This window comes from Sturnus vulgaris, chromosome 10 (assembly GCF_052056855.1).
Source record: "Sturnus vulgaris isolate bStuVul1 chromosome 10, bStuVul1.hap1, whole genome shotgun sequence".
NCBI classification, from domain to species: domain Eukaryota; kingdom Metazoa; phylum Chordata; class Aves; order Passeriformes; family Sturnidae; genus Sturnus; species Sturnus vulgaris.
In genome coordinates, this window is record NC_142252.1 from 18,836,290 (window position 1) to 18,859,177 (window position 22,888).

Genomic DNA, 22,888 nt, shown 5'->3' on the forward strand with positions numbered 1-22,888 from the left:
AGTGTTGAATTAGAGCAAGCCCTGGCCTGAAAGTGTTCCTGGGATGGGGATGGAGCAGCCACACAGCAGCACCTGGGACCTGTCCTGGATCTGCATTACCTGTGGGAGTGATGTGCAGGTCTCCACCTGGGACAGAGCTGCCAAAGAACTTAATAGAGCACAGGGGTAGGACTTTCTTTAATAAATGCAACTGTAGAACACATGCATTGAAAGTTTTATCTTGATACAATGTCAATACAAATGCTCCACAAATAGAGCATTGATACACAGCTGTGCCATCACAGATACCAAGGCTGGGCTGTTACTCGGGGGGGATGCCACAGTTTCCCTCAAACCCCCAGGACTCCCCATGCACAATCAGAAGGAACATCTGAACACACTGGTGGAAATGCTGTCTTCCCTTAACGCCTCTAGCATTACATCTTACATCTATTTCCTGATGAGACAGCCCTTAGTTACTGGAAAATAGCCAACTCCTATACCTTAGAGCATTGAATCTTTAACTTAGTCAATGTTAAACAGTGCCATAAAAATATATAAATACTCTGAAAAGGCTTTTCTTTTAAAATCATTTTTAAAAGTCTAGAAAAAAGTAGATATTGAGTGACTGCAGACAGGAACAGCAGAAGGTTTCTAAAGAGGCTTTGCTGGAGGTGAGCAAAGGTAAAGGACTCCAGCACAGCTGCCTGGACCTGTTCTACAGCAGAGGGACTGGGCAGGGGAGCTGGGGTTTCACCATGTCCTATTTCCCTGAATGCAGCAGCAGGAGCTCCAGGTCCCTCCTGGCACCCTGAGCTCCCCTACCCAACCTGCACCCATCATGCCCAGACCATCTCAGCAAACCCTGCTGTACCTGGCTGTGAGCTCGGGCCAGTGACACACCTGAGCTCACCTGGCCACAGTTCTGGCCATGTACTCACAGGCAAAGGACCACTGCACTACCAAGTGCAAGAAATAGGTTCACTTTTATGTCATCAGTGCCCTCTTGGCTCGAGGAGGTGGCCAGAGGAGCCTTGAGCCCACTGCATTGCCTTAGTGCAGTTCACCCTCATCTTTTGCTGCCCTTTCAAGAGGAACCATTGCCCAACACACAGACCTGCTTTTCAAACATGTCAGGAGTCCTTTCCCATGACAGAGTTTGTGCTTCCCTTCACTAAACAAAATCACACCCACATCAAAACGAGCACTCTCCCTCCCTGGACAATTCCTAAGCAGCTGAAAGCAGGAGACTGGCCTAAGCTCTTTCCCTGCCTAAGGTCCTGGATGCCAGGAAGTGAGACTTGCCACTGCTACATACTCATTAAAACCAGTGAGGATTTGGGGTTTCATTGTCAAGTGCCCAAAAAAATGTAGTGTTTAAAGATAATTTTTAACCCAAAATCTGCAAAACGAGCATAACACTCAAGAGTACCACAGCTCTTCAGTTTGATTCACCATCAGAGTCCAAATTTTACAACTGTCACCAGAGTAACATTAAAAATATAAATAATTTCAAGTGACTCCACAGAATAGAAGGGGCACCTGTAAAATTTCTAAAATTTGCCCTACGAAGGAGCACTGGGAAGGTTCACAATGATGTTTTATTTATTCTTTTGAAGAAAATGTTTTGTGAAGCGATCTAGTTCGTTCTCAAGGTGAATGGCTTTGTTTCTGTAAAACAAAAGCAAGGGATTTACTTCAGTGCCCGAACATCCCAAAGGCAGGATCAACATCAGTGTTTCATTTCTATTCCACTACTGACACCCCCAGCACTAAGAAAATGTAAATGCAGGTTTTTAGAAGGGGTGTGTGGGGGCAGATGTTCACCTGACAGTGGTGGTGGATGCCCAAAGCCAGGAGGCAGCAGCCCAGAGCAGAGCAGAGCAGCCTTTCAGCAGGTGGAATGAAAAGGAAACTACAGCCAAGGCTGCTTCCAAGTCCCTGAAGCACCAACTGCTGGAAGTTCCTCCTCCGCACACACACCTACCACTGGCACCACTGCACTGCACTGGATGACTCAGCACAGTACAGCTGCTCTCCTGCTCTGCTCTGGGGAGGGGGCTTTGGGAAGGTGCCACCCTCAAGTTACTGACAGGAGACTAAAATTCTGGTCAAAGGCCTGTCTCCCACACTAAAGGGAGACAAGGGTATAGATGATCGAAGAAATAGTATTTTTGAACGTGAGCTGATTCATTGAGGCATCAGCATGCATTTATTTACATTTATTTAACTTTACTCAGAGCTGTTCAAGGTACCTTTGCATTCCCTTCTGCACCTGAACTAACCTATTTCAACTTCAGAGTAACAGTAAGCACTGATGACACTGAAGTCAGCAGAGCTAAGAGATGCTTGTGGCCAGACACACCAAGACTTACCTCAGCTGCTTGGAGCTGCTCTGTATGTTCTCCAGCTGATCTATTTCTTTGGAAAGCCTAGCTATTTCTTCTTCCAGGTTTTTCTCGGTAATATCCACCTGCTGACAGAGCCGAGCAAAAGTAGTGGCCATTTCCCTAAAGCAAAAACAAGTTTATAGTCATGATTTAGAGAAGTTTATGCTAAAAAAACCAGTAAGAAATATAATCTCATGGCACTGCAATGTGCAGAACACTGCAATCAAAGCCTCCAGTTGTTATGGGATTACAGAATAGCAGAAAGCTGGAGAATTAGGTACTTTTTAAATTAGAAAAAGAAACCCTCAACACACCAAATGCACCTCAGTCTATGCCTACATCGTGCCTGGCCATTTTCATAGAACATTAACAGGTCCAAGTCTGAGATGGAGCTCTAGCTGTGGCAGGAGGTGCTAGAGCAGCCCCACACTGCCAAGCTCAGTGCCCTGCTCACAGGAACGTGAGCCCTGTGCAGGGTGAGGAGTGCTCCAGACCTCACAAATGCTCCCCATCCTACATCCCTCCTTAGCCACGTGCTCCCACCTGTTCCAAGACTCCTCCTCACACAAAGGGAAAATAAACCCAGGTACCAGCCTGGGCCCAGCACCCAAGCTCTCATGGAGGAGACAAAGCACCCTCTCCTCCCTACTGGAGCACTGGTTTGAGCACAGCTCTTCCATGTCCTCACAGAGTTGCTGAACACAGGGATGGATCTCTTTTCTCTACTAAAGCTTAACTTTTTACTATTCATTTTTTTTTTTGTTTTCTCTTTCCAAAACACTTTCCCACCAGTCTCTGCTAAGTAATGCCTGGCTGATTGTCTTCCTTAGCTTCTTCTTCTAACTATGTGTTTTGATTGGATTTCAGAAAATTGTCTGCTAATGCGCCCTCTAGCCCCCAGGGTGCAGAAGACCTCTCCTGTGTAACTCAGGGAATAGTTCAGAAAGGCTATCAAAGTTCATCACCTGCAGTGCAGAAGAGCCAGGATTGGCTGCTAAGAACTTGCCCATAGCAGCCCCTGGGGCAGAAGCTCTGCTCATCCTTCCAGGGACTCCAAGGGCAGAGCAACTCAGTCTGCACCAGAACAATCTCTCATGTCTCTACTGTAGGGTGCTGGACGAAGAGTCACCATCTTCAGAGCACCACACACAGCCACACACGGATGAAGGTACTAGCCTTTTAAACTCTACTTAAACCCCCTCCCACTAAGTGCCAAGGGACACTAGAGATGCCATCATGCAGGGCCAGTAACAATGGCCTGTCCCAGTGGGGGACCAGCCCGTGTGACACTTACTGCTGCACCTGGTGGCTGCAGTTGGCGCTGGTGAGGCTGACGATCATCTGCAGCTTCTCGGTGGCATAGTTCACAAACTGCTGCTTGAAGGCTCTCTCTTTGGCCCGAGTGGTCCAGCTCAGCCTCTCATACAGGTACAGCAGCCCGTACATACTCAGGGAGAACGAGATCAGTTTCCAGCCTATCGTTTTCCAAATCTGAAAAACAAAATCTTCATTAGCTTAAATAAGTTACCCTACAGAATAAAAGATAATTTCACCCATTTTAAAAAAAATCATCTCTACAGCCCTTTCACTGGACTTAAGAAAAGAAATATTTTCCATATTATTACTGCAGAGCAATACAGCTACATTCACATATGCTGGTCCCCAATGGCACAGACAATGTGCAGGTTACAGAAGCCCTGCTGCTCTTTCATGAGGAAGCAAAGCTCCAACTAAATTCAAACTGAAGGCGGTACCATCAGATCACCATTTAATTCCCACACTGAACACAGACTTATGGCACAGAGAATATGCCCAGCTATCCTCAGAGTGATCAGCCTGGCTTCTCACAATGAACTGACTGTGGGATCCAGGGCACTGCACGTGCTCATCTGGCCCAGTGTCAAGTCCATGGCACACTCTGTGTTACACCCCAAGCAGGACAGAGCAGCTCAGCCTCTGCCATCCCCTCCAGCAGGGAATGTTGCTACTTGCCACTCCGCCCACAACGATGATGCTCATGGAGGTCCGGGATGCCAGCGAGGCTAAATTCAACACCAAAGGAACCATGAAGTCATCCTGGGGCGCGCCCTCGGGAGTTACGGCGGGAACGCTGGCGGCAGACGGGGTGCTGGCTAAAGGACGAGGGATCTACAAGATGGGAACATGGCAGCCTGAGTCAAAAGCATTAGGGAACTACACACGTGGCTTTTATTTTCATATATTCAGGATCTGATTTACTTGAAGGAAACCCTTCAGCAGAGAAATCTGAACGTGACTCCTGAGGAGCAGTGGAGGCTTTGACAGTTCCTCCAACACAGAATAAGGGTCTGCATAGGGCTGGTTCTGACTTAAGCATCCAAATGTTACAAACAGAATAGGCTACTCAAAGGGTTCAATCCAAAGGAAAGCCAACTTGTGTAACAGCCACAGAAAGTTTAAAAGAGGCTTTCAGTTCCATTCTAACCCTGAATATAATCCAATAAAAACAACCCTCACCAAAGATATTTCACACAATGGATCTAGGGAAAGGTAGCAGGAAGCAGGAAATGTAAATAGCAATGACACACAGTAAAAATCAATATATTCTCATCAAGGTAAAACAAGGCAGCCCAGGCTCTGAAAGACTCACATGTAGGTTTGGATCTGCTAATCCCAGGAGCACTTTCTGAGCTTGTTTAGCACCCAAGAAACGGTTTACAAGAGAAGTCCACCCCAAAGAAAAGTGGAACATGATATCCTCTTGAAAATCTGCACACAGGCTATGACAGTTTAGATCATAGGTAAGGTCAAACTTCCTGCAAGGAATTAGTAAGTGGAGCTGATCCTGAACACTAGAAGGCAACAATGGTTTCAGATTTTCTGGAAATAAGAACAAACAGTAAAGGTGAGTTAACATTAGAAGAAGAGTATATTCACAAACAGTATCTCTGAGCTGCTGACCAGCTTTGTTAATTTAGAGAATCTAAACTGACTAGTTCATTATTTATTTATTTGTAAAATCAGTGGCATTTCAGCAGGATTGACCCTAAAAGAGCAGGGAATTTATTGCTCTGATACAAGAAAACAGTAATGAAAATCATCTCACCAAGGAAGCACTGCTGGAAAAAAAAAAAGACTCAAATTAACTGAAAGAGCTCCATCAGTGGTCAAAATATAGGGATGGAGTAAGAAAAAAAATTGATTTATCCATCAATTCTGTGGTGCCACACAGAAAAGGTAACATTATTACATAAGAGGACACATAATTTCGTGATCTTGCTTGAATCTTTTATTACCAGGAACAGACCAGTAGAGATGGATGCGCAATAATGTTATTACTTATAAAGGAGAAAAATAAAAGGGGAGTGCACAAATCCTCTGTGAAATGAACTGTTTTGCATTCTGTCTCTGAAGGGACCTAGGGAGAGCATTATACTGCAGAAACATTTTCTAATAATTAGTGCATTTGGTGTAACTCTTGTGGAAGCCAAATTTTAAATAGATTTATAAAAGGATGAGTTTCCAGAGGACAGGTCCAATACTATTTCCTTAAGCCATTAATCCAGATGCAGTATATCAGATCAGAAATCCATAAAATTGAAAGAATTGCTATATTTACCCTGGTTCATTATTCTTCTCCTCCAGCATCTGTTACTGGTTAGTATGAGAAACAGGGGACTGAGCTAAACACTCAGTCCTGGTCTATCATGACTTTTCCTTTATCCTTTATAGTATCAGTGTTAAACACGATCAGAAGGAAAATTCTTTTAAAACTAAATTTTCCTAAGATCATCTTCCTTTAAATCTGAAATATGAACATTCCTCCTCCCTTCTCCTACCAATAATCTCCTGCTGGGACTGGTGCATTGACTGGTTGACTTCACTGGAGCAGCGCTCAGCCAGGTTCTTTCCCAAACCGTCTTCTATATGTTTGTTCAGTTCCTGAAGTGTTATAAAGAACACAAGCTCATCAGTTTGTATTTAGCCAATCAGTTACATTATATGGAGCAGAAATCTGTTACACACCAAGCACTGTTATTTACAGTAGGAAGAATAGCATGTTTCTATGGAAATATCATGCTTTCCAACTGCACATTGGGACTGAAAACCTAACTAAAGTGACACAGGAAAGATTTCCCTAGGACTGCAAACACTAAAAGGCATAAAAGTCTGTACTTTCAATGACCTGTGACAGTGAAAAGCAGACCATTACCTACTGTCCTGCAAAGCTCTTACTGTGTCATTTGATAGGAGCCAATTCCACTCTCTGCACAGGGACAAACCCATCTCACCAATTCCCACGGGGGCCTGCTCAGGACACTCTGTTGAGGTGAAACAGAACTGATTGTCCTGAAAATGCAGTGCTCCCGTGTGATCAGCCAGGCTGGAACAAGCCTGAGATGAGCTCAGCTAGTTGGAGCATGGTGCTGTTAATACCAAAGTTGTGGGTTCCATCCTCATATGAGCCATTTGTTCAACAGTTGGACTCGGTGATCCTTGTGGGTCCCTTCCAACTCAGAACATTCTGTGACTCCAGGGGGGAGCTATGACAGTCATCATTATCAGCAAAGTCTGAGCACAAGAGGCAAATACAGGTATATGTGCTTTAATTTAAAGCACTAAGTTTGAGGAGGAATTTATAAAAGTTAAAAAAATCTCAAACCAGTTTTTATTAGAAGTGTTGAGTATTTGCAAGCTCATTTTATTTTTGGATCTATTTGATTTTAGGAGTAGTGAAAATTATTTATGCAAGTTCTTATTTACTGGAAGTGAAGACTTGAAATTAAGAACCACTCTACTACTAAAAAAGATGTTGAAAAAAAATTAACTTCTTTCCAAAAACAAAGCAGAACATATTTTCAACCTTTTTAGTTTTGGGTAGAGATATGCATATGTCAGCAAGCAAAAATCCTGCAATGCTCAGACAAAGTCACATAAAAACTATGCAATTTATGAAAATAAAGAAGTAGAAATTAAGGGAAAGCCAAAGAGCCTGGCTTTAAACCATTCAAAAAAACTTACTGTCTTATAGAGCTTCAATACTTGAGGAGAAGGGTGAAAATCAGAATAAAACTCATCAACTAAAACTGAAAGCCGGCAGATCTCATCAGTCATGGCAGAGGAGACCTGGAAGAACATAGGAAACAAATAAAATGTTTCTGCTACCTTTTCCAGACAGAGTGAGAACAGACTACTGCAACAAACTGTCCCAAGAAATCATTCAAATCACCTGACAGGAAAGATTACCATTTTAAGCTTTTGTTTTTTGTATTGAAAAAGGAACTGTCTGACATTTCAAACATATTTCCTGATACGAGTGGGCTCCAACAGGAGCTGCCTGAGAGAGGAGGCAATACCTGGATCTGAGAAGTTGTTCCCACTGCCTTGACTTACTTTGTTTTCGACTTCCTCAGTAACGCGTTTGATTTTTTCCTTGGTGTCTTCTGTCAAAATGTTCAGCTGATTTCGCACAAAGTCCAGCCTGTCCTTCTGATCTTCTCGCTCTTCCATGGAATGGACTCTAGCCCAGCAGAGAGGAGATCACAATCACCACCATGCACTCCCCCAGGAAAGAAACAAGCCCTTAGGCAGGCATGGATCATCGTGATGGGCTTCTGAGCAGCCAGGGGGAATCCCAAGTGACACTGGCTGCCCAAAGCAGAGGCATTGCTCCAGAAGGGCTGTACACGGCACTTCCATGTGCACGAGCATTCAAACGCTGTGCTGAGTAAACACAGCTCCAAACCAGCATTTCGAGTCAGAGTTATTATCACTGTATTATCACATAATTACAACTAAAAAAGGTGTGGGGAATCAGAAGCCTTTAATAATTCGTCTACCCTGATTTTAAAAAAGAGTAAATCTGATCAAACTGCTGCTCACAAACAGCACTCAACCACTGCTTAACAGTGAGGTGGGTCTGATGACCCTCCAAAGCAAAGGGGATGTGGCAACCTTGTCACAAACAAGTCTCTTTAGAATTCCTTGACCTATCACTTAAGCAAAAATTCCTGAAAACCTGGAGCAATTTCATCTTGAAGGGCCAGAAGAAACATCAAATAGCAATTCAGACTAAGAGGTGTCACCACAGACGTTTTGGTTAAGTCAATTGACAGAAAGAAATAAAATATCAGAATATTTTCAAACACTTCACAGCATGTTTTCATGGGATCTGACAACGTGAGACAAGTCAGAATGGAAACAGGCAGTCTGTAAAAACTGACATATTCAAGGGGCTGAGTGTGTTTGACAGTACAGTGAAGTCTGTTGAAACACAAAGACACATTATTGACAGGCAGGAAGGAGATGGATGGGAAGGATTAATCGTGACAGCAAGTTCACTGTGTGCAAGAGACACAAGGTGGCAACAAAAGTGAGGAAAAACTGCACCCATGCAAATCTCAAAGGACACATGAAGCTACTAGACAGAGCAGATGAGCTGCTATCATTAGCACTGAAGGATTACATGAGTGAAGAGAGAACAAGGATATTTAAGGATGCAATCTGGAAAGGGCCAGAGGCTAAGCCTCTGTTTGCCTGGGCTCATCTCATCCCTTACAGTATTCTAATCAGTTGCAAATTAAAGCATCTACATACTTCCATTTTTTTCTTCACTGTAACTGTTAATGAAATGTTAATGAACTGTTAATGAAAGTAGAGCAGGCCCAAACATCACCTCTGAAATGCTGGATACAGCTAGAAAAACTTGACGTTTTAAACATTTCTAAAAAAAAGGTTTGAAAACACATAAATTTCAAATCAGTAATGAAGAACATCAAAGTAAACCAAGATCCCTGTACCGAAGTCACAGACCAAGAACGTAACTGAGTGGGCAAGTGAACAATGGTAAGACTGACATTCAACACACCAGGGAAATTGTCTTATTTCTTACCAAGCAGGAAAAGTGAATTTTAAAGTCCATAATGGCCCAGCACAGAAATGGCTCCTCAGATGATCTTGACAAACCAAATCCAACCAGCCCTCCAACGCACCTACCTTTTCTCTGCTGCTGCAACGTTTATGGTGTCCATAATGTTTTTCACAGTATCTATTATCTGTTTAGCTCTGATAGTGTGCTGTTCAAACTTGGTTTTCACGGCTGACTGCGAGATACACTCCTGCGAGGGGCCCAAGCCACAACACATTACTGCAATTCCATGTCAACACAGTCAGGAATTTCACTGTCAGAAAGCACATGCTGCCAATTTTACCATGAACTTAAACCAGTGGGAAGTAAAAATGGAGAAAGTATAAAGAAATTAAAAGACAACAGAAACTGAAATCTCAAATGAGTCTACAGCAGCAAATCTGCCTTCGTGTCTATTCACAGTAATGTGCATAGGTTTTCATTCTTTTAAAATAAATAAATCATGTCAAAAAAAAAAAAGAAAACTTGGATGAATATATAAGATAAATCTATCTATTCAGGAAATTTTCAAAACCATCTATTTGGAATTACAAATGTCAAATATGATTGTAAGCAATATGGCCTGGTTTGAGTTTTCTTTGTTGCATTACACAGTCTTACTTTCAAGAGACAATTCTGTCAATAAAATTTGACATTCTCATGTCAATACTGACCATTCAGGAACAAAATATACAATTAGGAATATGAAACAATGGTTTTCTTGTGGGATAAACAAAAATAGTCCTTAAAATATCTGCTTATTTGCATATTATTCAAGTGTTAAATGAGAACTAGAAAATGCTCTAACAATACAATTTCTAATCAATCTTCAATATTGAACAGCAATTCAGAAATACGGGATAGTGACTGAAGAACTCTTGTGTTTGAGGGAAGGAAAGCAAGCAGCTGATTGCCTTAAACCAGATCAATGGAACTTTAAAATTTTTCTCCATCTGTGGATTCACCTTTCATGGCACAGGTTTGGACTGCTTTTAGAGGACTCACCTACGACCTTAGCATATGCTGTAATTACAAATTTCAGCTATCTAAAAATAATAGATGAAAACAAAATAAACAAAATGAGTAAAATAGTCCCTGTTCCTCGATGAAGCAGATCTAGAAATCAGCAATGAAAGGCCAGAGTTTTTTAAATATCAGCACATTGTAAGAGCTAGACTAGGCACAGAGCAGAGTCTTCCCAATGTTAGTATGTGGTGGATAAAAGGATGACACTCACAACACAATGAGAAAATCCAAGTTAGAGCACTAGGAAAAACACAAAGGTTAGTTAAACGAGGGGGGAAGATAAGACGGGGAGCAGCACTTTAGCTGTTAGTCTGTATATAAATATTTACTGAAACCAAGATAAACTGTGTTTCAACAGTCTAACCAAAACCAGTTACCTTCCCAGCCCCTGCCAGTGTCACAGGACAGTCAAGTGCCCAGTGTGCTCTGCATTCCATCCCTGGGCAGGGCTGGGGAAGGGCTCTGCAGCAGCTGCCTCATTCCAGCTCTGCCTTCACTCCCCTCTAGAGCAGGAGGACTCTTCCACCCTGTCTCCCACCTCCACTGCTTCCCACAACACTTCTGCTGCCAGTATTTTTAAGAAACTTGAGGAGAACCCCAACCTAAGGCATGGTGGGGTTGGTTTTATGTAAGATATCCTCTAGGCACTACTGCATACAGTGCAGAGTCCAGGAATTTTTTCACTGTTTTAATAGGGCATTCTATGTACCTCACTGTAAAATTTCAGGAAATACACTGACTACTTTCTATTATTCCCCAATATAATAATTCAGAACTGATCCAAGAATTCAATGCTTTAAGACTGCCTCTCTCCTTCCCTCTATTGCAATACAGCTGACACAGGTAGCAGCACCACTTTTTAAAGCTACTACATGAATTTCTAAAATCTTAATTTCCCCACTGCTTACAAGTGCTTCTAGTAATGCCTGTACCAGGTTTTTTTTTAGCTACTTCAACCACTCTGTGCTTTGCAGACAAACACGTTTCATCTAGTTTCAGAATGATTTTTGCCCTCACACAGAAGTGTATCTTACAAGACTTTCAAAAATAGTCCAAATTTTTCTCATATTACAACTAACTAGCAACGGTGGGTTATTTCCAGATTTTTTTTTTTTAATATTCTTTCTATACTGAGCTCATACCAGTCCTGGAATGAACACGCTCTCCCATCAGGGAACTGATACTAAAATCAGGGATGTGGAAGTACTGGAGAAGTAACAGCTCCTCTTCTCAGCTCATATGAAGAAGAGGGAAAAGCTGTCCAATTTTAGTGAAGACAAAAGCAGGGTCAGAGAATCCAGGAGGAGCAAACCCAGCAAATACAGCCAGGGGGAACAAGGCACATGTGGACAGGTCTGTGAGGTGACAGATTACTGAGAGATGTGAGCTGGACAAAAAAGTGAGAGATGTTTGGGAAGTCTGAGGAGGGCACCTGCAAAGGGCAAGGAGCTAAAGGCAAGACAGACCGAGGCAGGGGAGGAGTCAGTGTTTGAGAAGGACAGAGAGAAGCATCTGTGCTCTCATCCCTTCCTTTTCACACACTGGAATGTAATCCAAGATGCTGGGACTTGCAGCGCCTCTGTCAGGAAACAGAGTAAATGCAGAGTGCTTCAGGCAGAAGTGCTTAGGCTGTACTCAGGGCTGTACGGCATTTGAGTTTGGTCTGGCAGTGCACAAGGCACAGTATCAGTGAGGATTTCACACAAAGTTCTCCCTGCAGTCTGAGACTCCTCATTAATACAGAGCCTAGATCTGCCAAGTAGAACTGATAACGGTGTGGTGACATCAGCTACTTTATCAGCTCAGGTGACAGTAAATTTGAATACTAGCACTAAAGACTTCAGACCTGGTGAACCATTTCAGTCTCAGCCTTGCTTTAAAAGCACATAAACTGCCACTGTAACTTAGGAAACTGCCACAAAACCTGAATGTGAAAGAGGCTGCAACAGCAAGCACTCAAATTTAAATTGCTTTGGCAATCCTAAATCAGAACAGTTGTCATTCTCTTTAAATGATGGGATCACAGCCCTATTCAAAGCTATTAATAATGATTTCAGGATGAAACAGCCGAGCAGGGAAAAACACTACAGAATCCACTCTCACTGTTGGGAGTCAGGTGTGCAGCAAATGCAACACATCGTGAAAGAAGAAAAAAGGTTGATTTAAGGCCACGCAGTGTTGTCACAGAATTGTTCCTTGTCCCAACCTCTGCCACAGAAACTTGTCACGGTTGTGATCCTGTGACAGATACTTCTCACTGTAGTGGCCAACTTGAGTCTGTGACATCTGATTTACAGATGTGCTGAGCACTCACAGCATCACATCATCCATCTTCATCTTGAAATATCCTAAGCATTGAGTGCTTAACTGCAATTATAAGAGATTTTGTCAAAAAAGCTTTGGTAAAATGGTAAAATACAATAAAGAACAATAACTGATTTAGAAGCTCAATTTCCACTTTTTTCCTGCTGGTTCAAAGTTTCCTACTATGGCTCTGAGTATGAAAATTGCAAAAAACACGCATGTTTGACTACAGCTAGTGACACAAGAAATATCATGTCTCATGGAGCCAGGCCCTGCCAGTACTCTGAACCCACCATTTCAACACTTCAGTCACCTATCATATGAGTGTGGATAAGAATTAAATTTAGTCTGACATTTTCTTGTTTATGCAAGACTGAAGCAAGCTATTACTTTAAGACCTTTCTGATATATACATATCATAGTTTTGCTAAGGTTAAATGGGTTTACTGTAATGCAAGAACAAATGCTTCTTAGAAGCAGTTTGATTTTTTTTTTTAAATACTCATATACAAAACTATGAAGGGATACCCAAGAGGCTTCCTTAAGATATCCAAGAATGGCTTCAGTTAATTAAAGTTATCAAATTTAGCAAGTCAAATGGATCCTATCAAAAAGAAATCACTGAACTATCTAGCCAGTCCTACTTCTGTAGAAAATGTGAACTCCAATTAAGAATATGGCTAAACTGAGGTGGAAGGCTGGATTCTGTACAGCACAAAAGATGCAAGGAGAGTGTTAATGCTCAGAGTAACAGAGCTAAGAGGTACACAATGGTGATAGATTCAAAACTCTGGCTTTAGAAATTTAAGTAAATATAAAATAAAAACTGAATTTCTAACTGCAAACATTCACCAGCAGTGGCTGTAAGTGATACACATGTTTCAAGACCGTAATTTCTTCTTACATAGACTATATTGGTCTTGAGATCTCAAAACATGAACTAAGAGTTTTGGTCCCTTCCCTCACTGATATAATTCTCCTTTCCAACAACTACCTGCTACTCAAGGTGAGAAGGTATGAGCAGAACCCACAGAAAAGGCAAAGCTGCAAATGGTATAAATACCTTACACTCCTCCACTTGCTAACGTGGGTACTGCTAAGTATAATTAAGTTTAGCATAAGAAAAAGCTACCTTTAACTAAAAACAGGCAGTCTAAAAAGACCATCATAAATACCTCAAATATCTGCTCAAAATGTTGAAATTCCTGAAATCTTGTTTGAAATCCTTCAGCAAGTGCTCCACCTGTGAAACAACAGATCATAAGGGAGACAGCAGTACCTCACAGCAGGGACTGCATCTTAAATATATTTATCGGGTTTTATAGTGTTTTTCTGTATTTGAGGAAAAGCAGGAGCTCCTACACACCATCCTCTGGCATTCCTTGGGCCTTTTGTCTCCTGGCACTCAGAACTTCTTTTGCAGAAACAAAAAAGATGCGATTCCTTGCTTCTACAGGATCAATAACTTTGAGCTCATCGACCAGGAAAGTCAGACAGCGCTCCATGTGCTGCCTACGCACCTACGGAACAGACAAAAAGCTCACGTGAAAAGGCAAAATCGGAGCCATCAACACATCACGAGAGTGAGAAACAGATGCTGAACTACCCCTCTGACAGCAGATAACTGCCAACCCTACAGAGGCAGCAGCTGCTTTTACTACTTTAAACAGATCTGGACACAACAATACTTCCTTCTACAACTGTATTTACAAAAGTCAGAGATCTCAGCCGGTTACTGGGGTAAACCCTTCACTCTCCATACATGGAGAAATAATTCTCACTGCAAGCTGGCTGCTGTTGGGAAGATCTGAAGATCCAAGCTCTTCCCATCTAACACTGCACTTTCCCAGCTACTCTATGCAGGTATAAATGTATAAACTGTGCCCTCAGGCTGCACTATCAATACAGAAACAAAAGGTAATACAAATAAGATTAAAAACCAAGCTTAACTGTGGAGGAAAAAGATTCTAAAGAAGTCTCCCATTTTATTACTTGCCTGCATGTATTGTCATTTGAATTGCAAGTTGCTTTTTGGTCAGAACGAGGAACAGGTTATTTGCATTTTCTGACCATGTAACTTAGCCTTTTATTAATAAGACAAAACTGATGTTTCCATATTAATACGTATTAATTAGCTGTCAACCCATGTAAGAGCCATCAATTCACTCACATCTTCCATGTATTCTGGTTCTGATGCAGAAGCATCCCATCTATTATTGAGGATGAAGATATTTGGCTTGGAAAGTCGTTCGTTCACTTTATGGAAAAAATGTTTCTCCTAAGAATTAAAGCAAAAACAGAAAATTCCCCAGATATTCAAATCAGGGTCATGCATTCTTCTGTAACAGTTTATTATAAAGAATTCATCAGTATTAAAACCCACAGATTCAGCACGTAACAGGCTTAGGGTAGTTCAAAACTCATCAGTCTTAAAACTGATGCCAGTGTCAAAAGTCAAAGACACCGCAACTTTCTCTAAAAATTGGTAAAAATACAAACTACGAAAACTTCCAAAAAATTGTTCAGAAAACACTGATGCGTTACTAGAACAATGATGTCTCCCTTACCTGAACTACCAAGATGCTCCTGCTAACCCTGTCAAATACGGTTTTATATCCAGATAATCCATCACCTAACTATTCTTCAGCTAGGGAACATCAGCTTGAACTACAGAGAAGTTCTTGCATGAGGACGTATGGTTGAGACACAGCAGAAAAAAGTCACTGATGAATGTCTTAGTTTAACAAAATTAAGTGTATTTAAGTCTCTTGCCTGCACCTACCACCCATTATTGCTGTTTACAGAGTCATAATGGGTAAGTCGTGATGGAGCAAGTCCCCACTCAGCAAAGCTGAAACAGGAGAGATCTCTGGGCTGCCATAAACTTTTCCAGACTGCAGCAGGACACCACCACATATCCTAGACACAGCACTGGAGATCTATTATTCTCAATCAGATGGGAATAAGCATGTGCAAACCACATCACTGCTGCAGAAATCAGAACTTTGTCTGAGGAGAATTTATGAGGAATAGTAAAAGAATTATTTCGCAAAAAAAAACCAGTAGTGTGGCAGAATAATGCCAAGTATTCTCAAACCTGTTATGGTAAGAGGCAAAAACAACGCTTAAGGAGGATGAAAACATAGCTGTTAAAAGCTTTATCTGCAGGATAACTTATGTTATCTATATAGCAATGAGATGCTCACTGAAATAAGTTTTCTTTCTCCTTTAATTAAAGGACCCCAACAACCGTGTTATACTTATACACATAATGTGAACAACTTATAGATTTTGTCCATACTAAAAGCCTAAAAGTGTCACTCATGTGACCTAACAGAGGAGATATGGCCACAGTGGTGCCAAATCCTCTTTGCCTTGAATGTTTAAGAATTTTCTTTTTCTTCTAAATCTCATCTCTTGCATTTGACTCTTTGTGGACTCAGCTCAGAAGACGGAATGCGATGCTTTTAAACTTACATTCTTCTCGGACTTCTACCAAACTATTCTAATTTGCTAGAATGCAAAGAAATACTGTCCTTGCACACTCAGTTCTTTATCGTACTAAAAATTGTCCCAACAGTTAGGAAGTTCACACCTTTCAGGTCAGAACTATGATCAGAAAAACCAGAGCATATTATTTGTCTGCAGTAGGCTTAATAAAAATCATCAAGAATTTTCTCAGTAGCATTACTCTGCATTCTGGCAGTCATACCTGCAATAACCTAGAAACCTTTTATTGTCAGCATCCACAATACTTGGTTTAGTCAAAACTGGAGATCACTACAAAATTATAACAAATTTCTGGTCTTGTATTTTGATTATTTCAACAGTTCCCCTGGCCACCTTAAATGTTCTCCTCTTACAAGTCCTACAATATTTAGGCTGCAAGATCCAGAGAACTCTTCTCTCTCCTGAAACAAGGCTTTATAGAACAAAGACAAGAAAATACCTTCAGCTTTCCACATTGCACAGAACCATTATTGCCAACACCTTCCTCAGAAGAAACACAGCCCACTGAGGGGAACCTGCAGCATTCATCCTCAACACAAGGTGTGTCAAGTGAATTCACCCCCTCCTGAGAGAGGAACAAGACAGAACTCAACTCCCTTCACCCAGTTTGTGTATTCTACTGAACTTATGGAGTATTTCTGGACATGAAACATTAAATAATTTCTTTGATAATACAAGTGTCTTCAGGTAACAAATACCAACAAACGGGTAGGCAAGACAAACACTCCATCACCCTTTTATCAAAAACACAGCCAAACTGGAAAGGACAATTATGACGTTCAAGGCAGAGAAAGCCAAGTCAGTAAGATACTTAAATTTCCTTCTCCTTTTCCTAGTGAGGGATATACATTATTTCTTGCCTCCCACCATCAAATCCTATTCACAAGATCTAAGTGCAGTGATTCACCTTCTGTAAAGGTCTCAGCTATTCTGGTTATGGAACTGCTGAATATTTAAATGAAGAAGTAGCATAAAATCATTGCACATCGTACCGTGTTCATGAGAGTTGATTCAGAATTGGCAACCAAGACAAACACATCAGCATCTAAGCAGAACTTGTCGATCCAGCTGTCCAGTTCTGTAGTGACATCTGTGCCAGGGCTGCCAAGAACAAAAAACACAAACTTTTATTTACACAGCAAAGAAGCAATTGATTTTTATAAACTGATAAAAATGGAGTGGAAATGCCTAAGGGCCTTGCAAGAAGTTACAGAGGTTTGTATCTTGAGACTGATGCCTACTTCAAACTTAAGGTAAACCTTGCACAAGCCAGTTACCACCTAGAATGTATCAGTCACTTGATCATCAGACTACCTATTCATTCCAAAATGCAATTTCTGATTAGTAAGGATGCACATATAATTAATTGCCAAGTCAACTGACAGGCAGTCCATCAGAAACCCTGACAGCCTCATACAATGGTTCCCCTCCTCGGATCCTAATTTTTATCAGAAGAGACTGTAGTTCATAAAATAGTTTTTTCATTAATAAAGTCCAAGTTAAAAGTAATATGCTATGCAAGCTGTGCATAGATTTAAGAAGAAACAAAAATGAAGCTAAAACTATAGTGCTATCTATTAAAAAAAAAACATTAAGTGGAACATGAGCATTAAGTCATGTTTGCAACACCTAAATTACTGCTGGTTCAAATTTTCTCAATTTACAGTAAAAGGATGATTTGCTCTTTTCAAGTACCTGCTCTCTCAGAATATATGCTCTTTTCTTTTCCCTTTACTTTCTACCTTTAGCAATAGAGGCTGTGCAGATCCAAGATCATGCACCCAAGAAAATAATAAACTCCCAGTGATTTCAAAGTACAAGACAGAGATGGAACAAAAACAACTGCAATTTATTAGAACATACTCTGAGTGTTTTCTTAAAGAAATTATACTTCAAAATTCACTGACACCTGTGTGAATTACTCTCAAATTCAGTATTTATTGGTTTACACATCAGGTACAGATCACCTGAAGGTTCTACTACCAGGTTATAATGCAGTGGCCAGAAACAAAGGCATTTGGCATGGACAAAGCAACCACTTCCAGAATTCTTTAAACACATAGGAAATCCCAGCCTAACACAGGGCACACACAGATGATATAGTCACAAACTACATTTTGAGGTCACCCATTACTTTGGCATGTAGGCACTGCAACTCTTATCAGAAGCTTTTACAAGTGAAGTCCACATTGTTTATACTTCACATGATCAGTCTGAAGCGTTTCAAGAAAGGAAATGGGCAAAAGGTTGTTGCTGCAACAACCCTATTCACACTTCCATACCGTTTGTTTTAAAGGTAGAGTATCCTCAGCCAAAAGCTATTCCCTTTTTCAGCTCAGTCACAAGACACTTGTCTGTTCCAACTGCTACAAGGGCAGAATGAGGAGGGTAATGACAGGCAGCACATACAAAAGAACCAACTCTGTCCTTTCAAACAAAAACGCCTTTCAGGAATTTTGAATCTAAACAAATCTCTTTTCTAAACATTGTAATGGCTAATATCCTTAAGAAAATATTTACTAAAACAGAAAAGATACCTGTCCACTAAAACCAAATCATCTCTCAGCAGGGCACACTTTGACTTGGGCCAAAAGACATGGACGAGACAGCCAGCCTTCAAATCTTTATCCATGTGAAGCGCATGGGCCAGCTGATTGACTGTCTAGAGAGAGCATTAAAGAGAATACAAACATGAATATGCACCTCAAACAAGTCTGTAAACCAGTCTTAATTCAGTTCTCAAGCAAACTTGGACAGGATGGATCCTGAAGAGGGTAACAGAGTTCATACTTTGTTCTGGTGAATAGCTGTGATTTTTTTTTTAAGCTCTTCAACTCACCAGCATCTAAAGAACAAGCTGTGCCTTGAAACTGAGACAAGAGTTTCTTTTGAGCTACAAATGTTCCCTACAGGGCTGGACTGTGTGCTGCTGAGCATCATCATGAATTTGCCTCAGATGTTTAACACAGCAGCATAAGCAGTTCAATAAGATGAGCACCCTAAGTCCAAATGAAGGGCACATTCCAAATCCTTAATCAGTAACAGGACTTACTTAGGCCTATAAAAATAAATCGCTCCACACGTGCTATGCTACAACGAGACGTGTTAGCTGTTTCTCTAGAACAGCCAAAAAAACCCGCAGAGCAGAGCACTTCCATTAGTTTGTTCTTCCTTCTTAAATAAGAACTTAAAAATACAAATTGAGGGAGCCTTAAAATTTTGTTGGACTCTTAACTGTTGTTAAAAAAGAGACCCTTTGAGAATCAGTTCCTGTGAAAATTGGCTTGAAATCATCCAAGAAACGTACCTTAACACTCTTCTTTTCATCTGATCCTTCTGTCATAAGATAAGCCTTATCTCCATCAGTCCCTTCCACACTGAGGAAGCAGTTTGTTGTATGGCCAATCCCACTGGGAAGTACCTTATCCCACAGCATTGCATTAATGACTGAACTTTTCCCACTGCTTGTTCTGGAGGGATAGAAAACAAAAGCACTTTGAGCAGAGCACAGGAGCATTAAACACACTTTTTGCTCAACTGAATGCAGCCCGACTGGAGTGCATCAGCCCCACTGAGCACAAGCTGGTTTGGGCACGGAGCTCCAGCCAGGAGAGTGGGGAGTGCTCATTCAAAGGAACTGGTCACCCACTCCACCTTCTGCAACAACTTGAAGTCCTCAGCAGTGTCCTACTTCACCCCTCACCCAAAAATATTTGAGGTTTAACTATTACACAACAGCATGAAGTTACACAGACTGTAACTCATTTTCGAGCCACTTCGAGAAAAAGTTCAGTGCTCACTGTACAACAGTTCACAAATTTATTCAAAATGCCAGAGGGAAAGTTGAGCTCTCTTCTTCCTGCTCAGAAGTTCCAGAAGTTCTTCCCTTTGCAAAAGGGAAAGTTTTCTCACAGCTTGTATTCAGCTTTTAACGTTTTGAAATATCAAGGCTGAGATACAATTTCTTTATTCCAGAACTTTTTATAGTTTTTCTTTAAATAATTCAACGACTTTTAGCAAAATGAAGGCAAGTACATATTTTTTCCAATACTATTACAGAATTTTTAGAACCATGAAGATTCACACTCCAAAAATATGTAACCACATGTTTATATGTAAGCCCTGAAAAATCAATCTCCCTGAAGCAAAATGGACTAGCAGACCACACTGTTACTTTTACACTTAAAATTATCACACAGATCTATCAGACTGATGTTACAACCAACCAGGCAACAATCTGTTTCTCTTCAGCTGCTTACAGACAGAAACATGAAAAGCTCCAAGTTTAGTTCTTCAGCACTTCTAATCAAATATTAAAAAAAAGTCCTCAGTAGGAACAGTCCAGAACAAAAAAATATATTAAACAAACAAAACCACCACGTTAAAAAAACCCCAAAAGCCATTCTGGTGAACAAGACAACCTCTGACCTTCCCAAGTCAAAAAAAAAAAAAAAAAAAAAGAAATTAAGTACTGGTAATATTGTTCATTACCTGCCAAAAAATGCCACTTTCATATGTCTCCGTGAAAGCACTTCTCCAATTACTGCCAACTTGTTTTTATATGCTTGTATTTTTGCTAGTTCATCTTCTGTTGCTATATGATCAAGCTCTGGGTTCTTGTATGTGGCTACACATAGAAAGGAGAAACATAAAAGCAATCACATACAGAGAATGTGTTCTGTGATAGAAGGTGTAAGTAATCAATACTTAACATGCCAACTGCAAATTTTAATTACAGTGGTTGAACAAAACAAGCAAAACCCCACAATAGAAACTGATACCAGCCCTTATCATTTGACAGCTCTGCCACTGGTGAAATCACGACATAAATCACTTCAGATCAATTGCCAATCCAAGCAGTGAGCCACTAACCCTGTGAACTCGCCTGCCCAGTCCCTTGGGACACTTGCTTCCTTCAAAAAGGAAAGCCAGGACCTCTCATGGATACACCAGCTAAGCTGGGCTGTCATGCCCCAGCAGAGCAACCAACTCTGTGTGGCCACACACATTCCAGGCTGCTAAACCTCTGAAGCTGTGACCAGTGGTTCCCTGCATTGCGTTACTGATGCACCTTTCTGCAGAAAAACAGGAGAACCTGTTTCTTTCCTTCTCTGCAAAAGAAACTACCACAGAACTGTAATACCAGAGTAGTTAATCTTTCAACCTCATGGAAAAGAGACCAGGCTGCCAACACAAGTGCCTTAATCAGCTTTTCAGGTATGTAGCCATGCCAGGCATTCCTTCCAGGACAAGCTGAAAAAAACCCAGTGTCAAAAGAAAAATGTGACTATTTCTGAAGGTGCACGTTTATACAAAAAGCACAGTAACAGATAACGTAAGGTACATTATGCTGCTGTAAAACATACTCAAAACAAAGGACAAGGCCCTCATATTTAAGGGGAAAGAAAGCTCACCTTCCACAAACGCTTCCCCCTCAGTGACATAGTTCAGCAGCTGGTCGAAGATGGCAGTGATGGTCTTTTTGGCCAGCACAAAGTGCTTCAGTGGAGAGACAGAAGCTTCTGCCATGCTGCAGCTGCAGAGAAAGGTGCATAAAGTGACCAAACACTCGGTACGCTCAGCTAATTAAAACTCATACACCGCTCACACAGCCATTAAGAAACAAAACGAAACAAAAACGTCCGAAGCTCTGAACTCCAAAGGGCAGTAAGCTCATTTGCATTGTTTACTCTGAACTCCTCACCACATGCGCCAAGAACGGCTGGCGACACTCGGGGACAGGTTCGACCCGCTCTGGTGCTGTCTGTCCCGGAAACACGAGGCCTTACCCATGTCAAACACGGCCACCCCTCCCAACCGCCCCCGGGTCAGCGCTGCCCGCCGGCCAGCGAGCACCGGCCCCGCTCCCTCGGAGCCCCCGCTCGGCGGGGTCAGGCCGAGGGGCCGCGGCGACCCCAGTCCCTCATGGTGTCTCACTCAGCCATGCTCCCTCACGGAGCGCCGGCTCAGCCCCGGTGCCCCATGGACCCCGGCTGTGCCCCGGTACCTCGCGGAGCTCTGGCTCGGCACCGGTCCCTCACGAAACCCCGGTCTCTCACAGAACCCCGGCACAGCCCCAGTCCCTCACTGAGCCCCCGCACCCTCTGGTCTCTCATGGAGCTCCCGGTCCCGGCCCCTGTCCCTCACGGAGCCCCGCCGGCCCCGTCCGTGCCCGTCACCGCCGCCGCCGGGACAGGGGGCGTCACTTCCCTTTCCTCTCGCGTGACCCCGCTCGGCTCGCGCCCGGGCAGCGCCATGTTCAGTGCGGGCTGAGGGCGGCCGCCGCCATCTTGAGCGCGGGCAGCCGCGAAATGGAGGCGGGCAGAGCCCGGGCAGCACCGCGACCACCCCAGGCCTTCACCTGCAGCACCGCGGTTTGCTCAAAGGCTGCAAAGTGACAACGCTGCGGGCTTTAGGAGTTAAAGAGCTCCGACAACTCATGCATTTCATCAGGATCATTAGGAAACGAGAACCAAAATGAAAAGCGGCGACAACAGCACTCTAGAGAACACGTTATTTGAGGATTATTAATCCGCTGTATTTCATCTTGCAATATTTGTGGGATGTATTTGTATTGAAGTCAACAGTCTTTCACATTTGAAAAGGTCTTTTGCTCAATAAGAAACATGATCCAGGAATATGACAGAGATTTGTTAAGGATGGAAAATACCCCTAAAATCGAGTCACACATCGGAACTAAGGGCTCAAAAGTCTGAAAAGCAATGAATCAAATCCATATTTCTCACAAATACAAAACACCACCAAAACCAATCTCATGATTTTGCATATCTTC

At 42.0% G+C, this 22,888-nt stretch overlaps 1 protein-coding gene across 2 annotated transcripts; it reads right to left on the reverse strand.

The window, feature by feature from the left end:
- Positions 1-149: 149 nt before the first annotated feature.
- On the reverse strand, positions 150-22,407 carry MFN1 (mitofusin 1). 2 transcript variants are annotated; one of them, XM_014871532.2, is made up of 18 exons: positions 22,197-22,407; positions 21,510-21,631; positions 20,587-20,722; positions 19,403-19,565; positions 18,633-18,757; positions 17,088-17,196; positions 14,756-14,863; positions 13,952-14,105; positions 13,761-13,828; positions 9,345-9,466; positions 7,743-7,869; positions 7,371-7,475; positions 6,188-6,290; positions 4,999-5,228; positions 4,362-4,517; positions 3,664-3,860; positions 2,355-2,489; positions 150-1,650 (listed from the first exon to the last, which is right to left on the reverse strand). In XM_014871532.2, the coding sequence occupies exons 2-18, from the start codon at positions 21,622-21,624 to the stop codon at positions 1,581-1,583; spliced, it is 2,223 nt and encodes a 740-aa protein (XP_014727018.2). In that variant the 5' UTR covers positions 21,625-21,631; positions 22,197-22,407; the 3' UTR covers positions 150-1,580. The 2 variants fall into 2 exon arrangements, with proteins under 2 accessions (XP_014727018.2, XP_088027112.1); XM_088170986.1 differs by having other exon boundaries at positions 22,103-22,218.
- Positions 22,408-22,888: the final 481 nt, after the last annotated feature.

Coding starts and splice junctions, on each gene's coding strand:
- MFN1 (XM_014871532.2), bottom strand. CDS start 21,624: ATGGCAGAAGCTTCTGTCTCTCCACTGAAGCACTTTGTGCTGGCCAAA. Junction 4,518..4,998: donor TAGCAGATCCAAACCTACAT/GTGAGTCTTTCA, acceptor CCCATCTTGTAG/ATCCCTCGTCCTTTAGCCAG. Junction 2,490..3,663: donor TGCAGCCACCAGGTGCAGCA/GTAAGTGTCACA, acceptor TTTTTGCTTTAG/GGAAATGGCCACTACTTTTG.